A 13,264-nucleotide genomic window follows, 5' to 3' on the forward strand; every position below is an offset into this window, starting at 1 on the left:
CCAGGTGCTTCTCCTATGGACTAGACTACCTGGGGCAGGGGGTAGTCTCCACTCCTGGGAAAGGGGAAAATGCTCACTGGAGAATCAAGTCGTTTGCAAAGCAACTGCATGGAGCTGGTCAGAGGTTGGTTTAGACAGGTGAAATCTCGGGTGAAGGAGAAATCACATTTTGTTTTTTCAAATAATACCATTCTACCTTTAGTGTGTATGAGAGTTTTCTCTTTAACGTAAATCTCTGCTAAGGCAAATTTCAGAAATAAAATCGTTCTGTGCTGGAAAACCTTTAATTGCTTTACTCCTTTCAAGTGGATGTATCTCAAATAACTATAATCCCCAGCCGGTATTACCTGTGAAATGTCAGTGTTGCCCACTCAAAGAACCTGATTCTGCTTAGGTAGAAATCCTACTGATTTTGACAGCCCTGACACACACCTGATAGCTGACTGCATCCCCAAATGCTTTTCTTTTTCCAAAAACCTTATTTCACTGCACTCTGCTACCTACGGAAGATATTCTGTACCCCAGAGTCACTTCTTCATACATATGTGTGTATCCATTAGTGTTGATGGTGGCTGTACACACTTAAAGGGAATATTCCCCACTGTGATGTCTTTTAATAAGTTATTGCTTTCCCTTCTACTCTATTTTAAATGTGATAAATATTTTAACACGCCTCCTCTGTATAACTGTAGTGGTAAAACAACTAGTGACCAGTTACTCTTGCAGCTGCCACTTTGATTTTTCCAGAGCAAGGAAGTTTCAAATATTTATTGGGACTGCTGTGCCAGCTACCCCTAAAGAGTGGGCCTGTGGTGAGGTAGCTCCAGATAAGTTCCTTCACCCATGAAGGACAGGAATTATGGCTTTGGACTCAGCCCACTCGTTACTGCCCAAGACTCGCCCCCATAGCATGGCGTGTGCAGGAGACATCTCCAACCAACATTTGGCTTTGAAACGAGTTCACAGAGAAAACGATTGTGAATCCATTTCCAGTCATGGGGAGGTTGTTACAACATTCAGCCCCTGAGACAAATAAACATGATTACTTTTACCTAACCTCAAGAGTTTTAAGCTAAAAAGCAAGCAGCTACCACTGGAGGACATGCTTGGGACTAAACTTTTCAGCTGGAGAATGTGAGCGACCCAAAGTCACTGGGCAGATGAGACTTGTGTACGGCACTAGAAGGAAGAAAGCCACGGCTAGCTGGGGGAAGGGTTGTGGGGTGCAGCGGGAATTCAGGTGAGTTTTCCTCCTCAGCCTGCCAAAGCAGCTTGCTCTTGTGCATAAAGGAAATCCACGTGTTTTCCCTCAGAGAGAGCAACACACTCACATTTGAACTTCTGTAGCTTGGGAGCATAAGTCATTTTATAGACACAAAATACCAGTTTTTCAGGCATAAATTCTTTATAAACATCTCTGCAGGAGACTGCGTGTCCCCAGTCAGGTGTCCTACCTTCACTGCGAAAGCAGCTTGCTCTTGTGCATAAAGGAAATCCACGTGTTTTCCCTCAGAGAGAGCAACACACTCACATTTGAACTTCTGTAGCTTGGGAGCATAAGTCATTTTATAGACACAAAATACCAGTTTTTCAGGCATAAATTCTTTATAAACATCTCTGCAGGAGACTGCGTGTCCCCAGTCAGGTGTCCTACCTTCACTGCGTTGTTGAGAAGTCGCTCTTTTTCTTCTAACTGTCTATGCTCGCTCTTCAGCTCGCTGCTTCTCTTTAATAACTTTCGCTTCTCTTCTTCTTTGACTGCAGAACAATAAGATGCAAAAGTTAAGAAAAGGACATATGGCAAAACCGCACTTGACAACACAAAGCAGAAGCATGTATTCTGAATGGTGAGTTTCAGGACTCATTAGCCTTTTGTCAGCACACACAGCCAAATAAATCTGGAGTTTCCGCTTACACGCATGTGTATATGTCAGTGGCTAGCACACAGGACACCCCTAAAGCTATACTGCACCTCTGAGATGAATTCATCCTCGGACCACAAGCGGTCCTGGAAGTCTCCATGAAAGAAGTGAATGGTATTAAAGAACAAGTCAGCCACCTGGAAGGGTTTTCAGCGACCCTGGCTGAAAAGCACAGATCACAACAGTGCCAGACCTTTGCAAAGCTCTTTGCAAACACAGTCAAACGCCCCAAACAGCCCATTTTAAGAGTGAAACAGGGAGCTAAACCAGAGTAATGGTGAATGCACAGGTAGCATACCACATCTGATAGCAAATAACAGCAAAACAATTAGGAGCTGATGTTGTTCCTAATGTTGCTCCTACATCAGCTGATGTATCCGAGACACTAGCCTGGCATTGTGCTGCATACCCAGTTACAAGGCTCTGTCTAGCCTCCAACCCTCATATGATTCTGCCTCAAAATTTCCTTTCAGCCCTGTCCCCAGCAAGGCACCACTTTCATGTCAGCCTCCTCCACAGCAGCCAACTCAGCGTCGTCAAAGAGATGAGACGGCGAAGAGGCAGGCCGAGTGCAAGGAGAGAGAAAGTGACTTGCTGTTCCCATCCCTCTTCTTAATAATGCCAATGTAGCTGGCAGCATTACAACCCCACTTTAATATTAGTGCCACGAAAGACTCAAATAGCATCTCCTGTCACGAGCAGGGAATCCCTTGTCAACAGCTGTGTTAATCCCTACCTGTTTTATGAGTGACATAGGAGTGAACAATAGCCAGAGTTCCAGTCCATGGCACATTGTCATCTTTCTTTAACACCTATAAGCCCAGGAAACAATAAAGTTAGAACTGCACAAAGACACACATTCATCTTTTCCTCCCTCCAGCCTCACAGCTCTGGAGGACCAGATCTAGGGTCCATGCCTCAGAATTCACAAGCTGAAAAGTAGCGAGAGAATAATTTGAGTAGCAGTCTCCACTGGGGCTTACTCCTTCCCACATCACTATAAACAGCACTACCAACCAGTGCTAAAAGGGGGTCACAAATCCTCTGTTCCTTGCTGCCGTGGCCAGAAGACATTCTTCAGACAAGCAGAATTCCACACTGTCAGGAGTGGTGACTACTGAGCATGGGTGAGGTTGTGGGTTCACACGAACACGCGACAGCGCAGACCTAACCCTGGGCTGCTCTCTGCAACAGCACGCTACAATCTCCCCCTGACATTTTGAAGGGGACATAACAGTGATCTCACTCTGAGTACAAAGAACTCTAAGGCACAAAATCTAAGCCTCCACTCTATGATTTAGTGACAGTGTGCTGTTTAGGTAATTGTTTTCCTGTTCATGCAATCAGCATTATTCGCAGCAACTAGACAAATTAGCACTTCTGACATGGCTATGATCAATAGCTGTGTGTAATAAACATGATTTAAAGGAAAGGAGGTGTTCTTCTCACAGCTTTCAGATCCACTGGTGAACAGTGTCAGCTTCTGACACTGTCTCCCTCACCTAGATTTACATTACTTGTCTGGCAACCCTACATGCTGGTGACTTTATTGTCAAGAAGGAAAACAAAGGAAATGAAGAGACATTTTAAAAGGACAAACCTAGCTTCCCCATATCTCATGTGCTAAGGCACTCAGTGGATGTTTTAACCCCAGCATAATGAAAATACCAGAACCTCTCAGTATTACTTTAGCCAATGTGGTCCCCTGAGCTTTGACCATAGGTTAGATTAGTTCAATGGTACAAAAATCCAAAGTTTCTCCCATTTTCTTTTTTTGGCATGCAACGCTCCATGTAGCTTACCTTCTGTTGGCACTTTGGACAGACCCAAACCCCCTTGGGGGCAGTTTTGAGGGGTGGGTCCAAGCAGTTGAGGTGATATGCTCTGGGACACGTTCCACAGGGCTGCAAGTTAACGCCACGCTTGCAAGCAGTGCAGTGTTCATCGTGGTGGATCTCGTTCTGGAAGAGAAGGGGAAGGACAGCTTGGGTCAAGTCAAGCCCTTAAGAATTTCTCTCTGGACAGCATTCACTGCCGCTGTTGCAGCAGACAGGCTCATTCAAACACAAAATCTAATTGTCAAAAGCACCCTGGCCACTGTAGAAGACCGAAATAATGGTGTGTGATAGCCATGAATCCAAACGAAGAGCCAGAAGCAAGTTCCATAAATGGAAAGAGATAGAAAAATAAAAAACAACTAATCGAACACAGGAGGGAGTCAACTAATCTAGCCAGCTTGTGGCGTAGGAATTTCACTTGGCTTTGAGAGTGTGTCGCTCCACCGCATGCAGCACAACTTGCAGCTCTGTTTTGAAGCATGGATCAGTCAATATGTGGATCACTTGTCCTTCAAGTTCAAAGCAGAAGGAAGCAAGAGAGGAAAAGCTTTTGGGGAAAAAGCACAGTTCCATGTTTTATGAGCGTTGCCTCGAAGAGCTGCTAGGGAAACAGAATGCTCAAGTACAACCTTTTGCGATGTACCCTCTTTTGTGAACGCCCCTAGAGGCCTCCTCTGTCCCTCTGTTCTCCCCGGCACTAATTGTTCTCTGTTCAGACCTGCTCTGACAACCTTTCTCCAACAAGACTGATTAGTACTTTGTCTGAAGTAATATAAAATGAACTAAGACTCATCAACAAAGTTACAATGTCATGTAGTAAATTGCTATGCTAATTTGGTGGCAACGTTAATTACTCTTTGTATAATTAAGTGCATTTTAATAAAGGAGATACTGATTTTGAAACTCTCATGGTGTGTGAATCATTTAAAAAAAGCTAAATTTTCTTAGGGCTTTTCCAGGAAGGAGAATAATAATTTTGCACCTTTGTTAATTCCAAAAGCGTATTTTCATTTTTAGGGATATTAATTATAATGTTTCATGACATCTTTAGTCAGGCTTATAACTTGAATTCTAACACAGTCCTGTCAAAATAAATCGCTGTCTGAAATATTACTCTTCAGAAATCACCTGCTCAAAACATCTTAATTTTAACCTCAGCGTAAAGAGATTTAATCTATACAAACCAGAATGGTTACTCATTTTTCTTAAAATTGTCATTAAAACCACAAATCTGGACTAGCAAGTTCTCAGTCAGTGGATTCTACAAAGGGATTAAACTTAAGCCTTGTTTATGAAAGCCCAAGAGTTCATCTCTTTAAATCCTAACTTAGAGGTCCAAAGATTTAGTTAAGTGGAAAATATTCCACACAAGCGCATGAAAGGCAAAGAGAACACTGCAGTTTTGTACCTCGATAGAGACTACAATAACCAGAAGCAAGCACTGAATTACACGGTGACAAGAAAGACACTGTTAATACACAAATTCTGCTGCACATACCTTCCAGAATGGATCCTCATTTGCTAGCATATGAAAGAAGGGCAGAGAACAGATTAGTGGGAAACACATCGCTGCAGTGAATGCTAGTTCTCAGCTACGAAAGTAATTTTAGTCAAGCTAAAGGAAGGAAGGACACTGCCACAATTCACATGGGCAGGGAAGAATGCAACAGCAAGCAGCAGAATTAGCATCTGAGATTTAAAAATTTACATTGCAGGAACCCTGTGTCTGAAGATGTGACACTAAAAAGTCATAGCATGAAAAGCACAGACGCTATTGCAAATTTTCAAAAATTTTCATGCAGACCTCTCTGCGTGTTGCTAGTCCCAAAGTCTTTCTTGAGGACTTTAGCCAGCTGGGTGATGAACAGCCTGGCCATGAACCAGCAAGGCACTTAAGCAGGCGCTTAGCTTGGAGTATGAAAGTGGTACCACTGACTTTAAACATATGTTTAAATACTCAGCTGATTCATGGCCAAAACGGTCAGCTACTTGTGTGACTGAGGTTTATGTTATCATCATCTCTGTATCATCAAACTACTCCCACCCACACGACCAAGATTTTCTGATCTTCTGATGAACCAAGTCTGTAGTGATTGCATTCAGAGCCTGATAAGAACAAGAACCACCAGAGCTCACTGGAAAGCAGGCCAAGCCTTTCATAACAATACTTGTGACACGCTTTGGTCCAAAAATAAGGAGCCAGAAAATTTTAACAGCTTTAAGGAAACCACACAGTGGGTTGTAATTTTTGCTGCTGATTGGTAAGAAGCGGGTGCACACTGTCCCAGTGACAAACAGCTGATGGTGAGGCCTTTCTTTGGGTTAAGGTGGAGACCACCAAACCGATATTTCTGTCCTTCTTCAGCTCTCTCTTGGATCGTAAATGGGAATATAGCTGCCATGGTATGATCTGTCCTATACAGACCAACCTGGGAGCTGTGTCCTGCTGTTACACATTCGTTTTATACACTGATATATGCATACATGTGAGGATGCAGGCACATTCACACCACACACACGTGTAAGAAGAGGAACACAACAATGATGGAACAGCTTCACGTAGGTTACATCAAAGGCTATAAGGCCAGGGTCCGTTGCTATGAGCATCCAGCGCTACCACTCACACACCGAGTGCAAGAACAGGGCAAGCACAGAGTCCTTTTTTCTGCTCCAGAAGCATCCTTCCAGACGCCAGCAGCTTATGGGCTTCCCTAACCTGGAGTTCGCATCTTCGGTTTGATATTTAACATCCTTAGATTTTTCTTCCGTAAATTTGCCTGCATTTTCCAACAACTGTGTCATCCTTCAGCGATGAGTTCCATAAATAATCACAGACTTATAAAATCTGTAGATGTCACTTCATACCCACAAGTACACACACAGAGATCCACCGTCGTATGACACCGCCATTACTCAGGGGGATATAAATGTTACCCGGATAAACAGGGGCTTGATAATTGAAGAGTCTTTTCTACAAATGATACACGTCAGGGGATGTGACCTCATTTCAGGTAAGACATTTTCAGATAAATGAATCCTGATTAATTGGCATTTTACTGAAAATGTGCAAGACACGCTCTCTTCTGCATTTCTGGAAATGACAGTTGTTTTCTGTACCTGATAGGGATTTTTAAAGATCGCTTTTTTCTCTTTTCAGCTCATTTTTACTATAAAATTTTAAGCATTTTAAAATATGTCCACTTCCACATTCCAGTTGTTGAAAAACTAAGCTGAAGACTATTCTTTTAAATGAGTGTTTTGTAAGAGAAGGGGCAGTCAGCTCCACGCTGAAGGTGGACAACTCCATCACTGCAGTGCCAAGCTGCCTGGGACAGCCTGCCTTCAGTTCAGAGCTTGCCCAGCATCTAGCACAGGAGCCTGGTGCACGGAGCTAATAAACTCCTACAGAGATAGGGAGGTCTGCTATAAAAAAAAATCCAGCTTAAAATTACCAGAATCTGCAGAATCCCAGCACAGATTCTGGATGCTCGCAAAAATCAAAGGTACAGGACTCAAAGAGGAATTAACAATTAAGGAGGGAGAGTGCTGATTTCCAAGCAGCTCTGAGACAGCCACATCACTGTCACTTGCCTACTTCCTTGCAAGGACACAGCAGAAAGAAGGTCAGAGGTGTCAAACCCTAACTTAAACGAAATCCACCGAAGGGCTAACAGCACAGCTTGCTAACACTGCCAGTCTCTCCAGTTTTCCCATGTGTGTACATGGGGAAAAACAAGTGCTATGATGAGACAAATAATAAATTATAATTTTAATTTTGAAGCTAAAACTAAGCCAGGAATAACGTCCTTTCCACCGGGGCTCACATGAGCATGGGCTCCTGCTAAGAGGCATGTCATCATAGCTGTTTACCATGTAATAACCTCTTGCCCTCTGAGACCCTGGGCATTGGAGGCGTAAGGTAAGTGGGCCAATTGTAGGCATCTAGCATATGACGTTTTGAAGGCAGAACAAAGCACTGCTGCATTTTGTGGGTAATCCTGCGGTGCAGGAATTCAAGGCAGGGCCAGAAAGGTGAATCTCAAGCACTAGACATGATGCTTGACAGAGATATCAGGCAAACACTGAAAAACTATAAAATCTTCATGTCTTAATTGAAATCTCCCCTGTAAATGCTCCTATTACTGAAATATTACTTGGCTTAAAAAAAGGCCTGTCTTCCTTTGCCTCTAATGCACTGCCAAATTTGTAAAGTCAACACGAGGGCACGAACATAATCACCTTCCTTTACTGGCTTCCCCTCCTCTTCTGAAATGCAACTCAAACGTCTTCCTTTCTCTTGTAAAATCCTACATAGGCCTCATCTGAAGCATTAAACTGTACTCAGTGTTCTCCTTGTTTCATCTCCTACCTCTGAACTCTGCCTTCTCTGTATGTTGCACGTTTTTCCTGGAATGAGCTGCTTCACACAAGCTAATCATCATCATCCCCACATGGCTCCTCTGAGTTGTTCTTTTTCAAGGCTTTTGACATGAAATTTTCAGCATCTGAAGTTCTTATAAACACAGGATTGGAAGGCATTTTCAATGCCATCAAATCTAGATTTATGGTTCCACCTCCTGGAGTCAGGAGAATTGTGTGGTTTTACAGCCATTGTTTTTAAAGCAAAAGGTATGGTAAATCTCTAGCCTTGGAGGGTGAACAGCAGTTTCTTAAAGCTGATGAAAAGAAGCAAATGAAAAGCCCACAATAATAATTTTTTTAAAGTCCCAATTTTTCAATATATATTTGTAAGCACTTGAGGTGGTCACCTCTGCCTTCTTCAATCAGTCCTCTCACTGCATGGTGCTTACAATACCAGAGATCGGATTTTTCCATTGCTCGCAGAGACTTTAGATCTGTTTCTCCAGTTTTGACCTTTAGCCTTAAACTTCAATTGCTTTTGGAGGAGAACCATCTAGTTTCACTGCACGCTAAAAAGTGCAGGGACCTTACAGAAAGTAATGCCCTTTGGTACCCGAGCAGTAATTTATATGAAATCCTACTAATAAATATTTGACATGTCATTAGAATAGTAGTACATTCGTTTAAAGATACGCTTACCTCTTGTTGAAAGGAACAAGGGGTTATTCAAATAATTTGATGCAAGGCGTTTCCGCTACAAGGGAAAAGAAACCAACCACAGTGTCATCAAAAATTGCTCTGGTTGTCGCTTACCATTTAATATTAACAATCTCCATGAGCTTCCCTCATACATAACTAGCTATCCAGAAGCCAGTTCGATGACTTACAATATTCGTTGCTAAGCTCTGAGACAGTTGCATTATTTACCTTTCTAACGATTCTTCATTAGAGCAGTTTGATATGCGTCGAATTTTATGAACAAGAGAGAAGTGCAAATTGCAAATGGAGTTCCAGGTTATGTTCCAGAGGTTGCTAAGAACAAGGCAACACCAGCTCCAAACACAGCAGACAAACAACATCCATGAAGGAAAAACTGTGTAATAAATTGTTGCTGTGGGATGACATCTTTATTTGCATATATAGAAAAGGTGATGGACATCCCACCTGCAGAGAAGCATCACTGCCTTCTGTGACACCTGCCTACAGCTCTTAGGAACCTATTTCACTTGCAAACTACGTATTAGGGCCTCAGCCAAATATTTCTCTTTCAGAATTTACTGTGCACGACCTCTAGGAGTGAGCAGTGATTTCAATCCACTGAGGTCACCAAAGATTTTCAAGCGTGCAAACACAGGAAACCTGACTGAGATGTGTCACTAATTTAACGCAGCCCATCGCCGACCTGTCAGGTGGTAAAAGCTGTTGGTCAGTAGCAAGCCAGGCGTCATTAACAGTCTATATAACCCCTAATTGTTTTTCTGAGCCATCCAAGACTTGTACAGCAGGACTGGAAACACTACCCTTTTCCTCCATTAGATATTGTTAGACTCTGCTTGGAGGAAAATTAGAGGGGTTTTGCTAATAAATGACTTATTCTGCGGACAGCAACCTGCTCTCTTATACACGGGTGCCTGCCAGTCTGTTAATGAATTCTGAATTGATATTTCTTCCTTCAAAAAATACCCAGCCTGAAACTTAACTCTTTCCTATGTGCAAAAAAATAAAGAAAAAAACCAGCTATAGAGGGTGGGAAAATAGAATGGTACCTCGATTTTTTTTTAATAGAAACCAGCTTTAGAAAGAGAAAGTACAACACTCAAGTGAAGACATAGGACTGTGATCACATTTCTGTAATCAAGGAAGTTAGCATCACCACCACAGACGTTGAGCTCCTGCCGTTTCGAGGGGTGTTGGCAAATAAAAGGTCTAATTTATATGCAATTTCAATTTAAACAATCATGAATTAAAGATCATTGGGTAGACTAACTGTAAATTAAACTTCACCAAAATGCCTGAAATGTCACAAAATATCTCAACTTGCTGATTAGCAAATCAATCTGAGCAGCTAATTGATCAGTGAAAAACCATCTGCCTCCATTTCACTTGAACAGCATTCCCCATGGTCAGTGCTTAATGACAGCTGCTAATGAGGACACAGCTGATCAGCCACAGGACCTTCACAGACATTTCTTTCTCCATGCCATCCTTCACTTCAGGACATGCTTTTGCGAATAGCTATAATGACAAGTCTGAACTAGGGGTGCAGCAGAGCTCCTCCATCACCTCCGGAATTCCTGCTCCAAGATAATGGAGCTTCTCACAAACACCGACTCAGAGACTAGAGCCACAAAACTCTGCTGCAAGTATTTTAACAAACTCATCAGGACAAAAAGACCTGAGAAAAGGCACTACAGATTTAACGCTGGCAAGGTTAAGGTTCCTGTGGTGTTAAATACCGGACATATGGACATCAGTGTTTGCTCTGATGAGGTTGCTAGAGAAAAGTCGAGTAGTTCTGAAAGATTCAAGTGGCCAGAGTATAAAATTCAAGTGCTCTGAAGTATAAAAATCTTCAGTACTTTCAAAAAGAATGATCAAGCCATGAGGCAGCCTGACTACCATGGTGGGTTTCTTCTTAGTGTGTGCTGTCTGCCAACAAATACAGAAATCTGAAATGCTGGCATACCAAAATTTCTGCACCGCTTGTACCTAAATTAAGAAAAGTCATTTTCTTTAGGCTTGAAGAATGCAGAACACAGAGAAATCTTGCTTAAATCGAGAGCTGGCTGCCAATCAGTTTCATTGCTGTAGGAAGTTCAAATAGTAACCCCAAACTGTGAGGAAATTTTAAAAGTGGAATGTTATTATGCCGAATAAATGCATATATTCCAGTTCAGAAACAAAGAAAAAAAAAAGTTAAGTCTATTTATATGTTGCTTTTACACCAGGTTTGCGATCGAATATTATGTAGGACCAAATTTTGCTGCTACCATAAGTGTAGCACTGTAAGTGCAACAGACAACAGAGATTATCCAGAGCATTTTATTTTTAATTATGCATTATTATATTTATTATGCGGGCATCCACACCCCCTGCAGAGCATACTGATTCTTAAAGCAACACATCCCTTTTATGAATGTCACTAATAAAAAAAGCAAAGTTCTCCATTTATTATTTGGCACACAGGAAACGAGAAATAGCAACGCAAGTCTGAACATAATGCAGCTCTTCCTCAGTTCTGACCTAGAGGGGCTGCCTGCGTGGGTGAAAAAGTAATTAGGTCCCACGTTACTTCAGTCCTTTTGGCCTTTATTAAAACTAAGACAAATTCCAGTTTGAAGCAACGTGGTGGGGTGAAAACCTGTTACTTAGCTACTGAGACGAGATCTTTTCTTTCTTTTCCACATCAGTGTCTCTTTACAAGTAAATGCGTGGTTCTGCATTTATACATACTTTTGTAATAAGAAGCACTTAAACCTTTTATTGACACGAAATAGAGCTGTGGTTAAAAAAGTTAATGATAAAGTACCTCTGTTTCCAAGAGTCCACTGTAAGCTGGATTTGCGGTGCTTCTTCTCTTCCTTTCCTGACGCTTGCTCTGGATTTCTGTAATCATAGAAAGAAACATGAATTGTGTGTTTCTCATTCATCAGGGAGAAATGTAGATCTAACTTGTTCAGCAAGAGGCTCTTACCCTCAACAGCCTGGGCTTTGTGTTCGGTTTCAGTTTCTAAACTATAATTGGGTTGCGTGAGGCTGCAGTTCAAGGTTTGACATTAATAAGCTTTTCCTTGAGAACACAGACATTTTCTATTTCTCCCCCTCCAAGGTGGACTTCTGCCACCTTACAGGATTTTTATTATGATCCCTTCAGACACATATTCAGCAAGCAAATAACAGAGAGCTTTCAAAATACTATCCATGTCTGCTATTAACAAAAATTAAGCATTTAAAGCAGTTGTCTTGTATATCATATCACACAAAACCAGAGATCCATTTAAATTCAGCTTATATTACTTTCCCTCTGCAGAGGTTAGAGAAAGCATAGTCAGAATGTCACGGCTAGACTCAGTTCTAACTAGGATGTGATGATTTATCTATCCAAAAATATACAACTTCACCATCCCGAGCATGCAGAACGCTGCTACGAGCCCTACACGTATTTGTGTCACCAGGCGCAGCAGCATGAATACAGGCCCACCAAAATGCAGTCCGTTTGGAAAAGGGGGAAGCAGAAGGGACCCCCTGCTAAATGGTAACACCTATTGAAGATGGTGCTCGCTGAGGACTGCAACAGATTTAATGTTACTTTTGCCTGAGCCAGGATTTCATTCCCATCATACGGAATTTCTTTCTCCAGCTCCTGATGTAAGTTCAGAATGGTGAGATTATTACCACCACGCATTTCAAGAGCCTACTTCTTATTTGGATAATAAAGAGCAGACCTACTTGAGCAAGGAGAGCCACCAAATATTCATCCCATGGCATGAAGTGTGCACAGCTGGGCTGATGATCTGTCCTAAAATGTTCTCTACATGCATATTGCAAGGCAAAGTTTAGACTCTGCACTGAGGTGCCAGAGGGATACCGCCACGATGGTGATACCTCTGTTCTGTCTTGCTCTGAGTAGATCTCTCAGAAAAGTGCAAGTGGCAGGAGTGAGCACTAGCCCTTCAGCCCAGAGGACCAGGAGCACACCAAACAGAAACTCAGGACACCATCTGGTTTTGCCGAAGGTCTGGCATCTTGCATCGGTGTCTGAGCTAAAGAGGTCTCTCTCAGCACATCCTCAGTGCCAGAAAATGGCCTTCAGGATACGAAACACTGTTACCCCTTCTCCTGTCACTACAGGCCCCTGTAAAAAGTCCCCCATAGCCCCCCCCAGCTTCCTTGTAGCCCCTTCAGGCACTGGAAGGTGCTATAAGGTCTCCCCAGAGCCTTCCCTTCTCCAGGCTGAACAAGCCCAACTCTCTCAGCCTGTCCCCATAGCAGAGGGGCTCCAGCCCTCGGAGCATCTTTGTGGCCCCCTCTGGACTCGCTCCAACAGGTCCACATCCTTCTTATGTTGGAAGCCGCAGAGCTGGATGCAGAACTCCCAGTGAGGTTTCACCACAGTGGAAAAGAGGGGGAGAATCCCCTCCC

The 13,264-nt window shown here is 42.6% G+C and overlaps 1 protein-coding gene across 1 annotated transcript; it reads right to left on the minus strand.

Moving 5' to 3' along the window:
- Positions 1-1,654: 1,654 nt before the first annotated feature.
- Positions 1,655-11,728, minus strand: PHF21B (PHD finger protein 21B; the record flags this gene model as incomplete). Its single annotated transcript, XM_010159004.1, has 6 exons — positions 1,655-1,758; positions 2,659-2,734; positions 3,725-3,883; positions 5,259-5,281; positions 8,822-8,876; positions 11,652-11,728. Coding segments are annotated over 6 exons (494 nt in total), but the record flags the coding sequence as incomplete, so codon positions are not given.
- Between the last annotated feature and the right edge of the window lie 1,536 nt (positions 11,729-13,264).

This window comes from Eurypyga helias, unplaced genomic scaffold (genome assembly GCF_000690775.1).
Source record: "Eurypyga helias isolate BGI_N326 unplaced genomic scaffold, ASM69077v1 scaffold34459, whole genome shotgun sequence".
NCBI lineage: Eukaryota > Metazoa > Chordata > Aves > Eurypygiformes > Eurypygidae > Eurypyga > Eurypyga helias.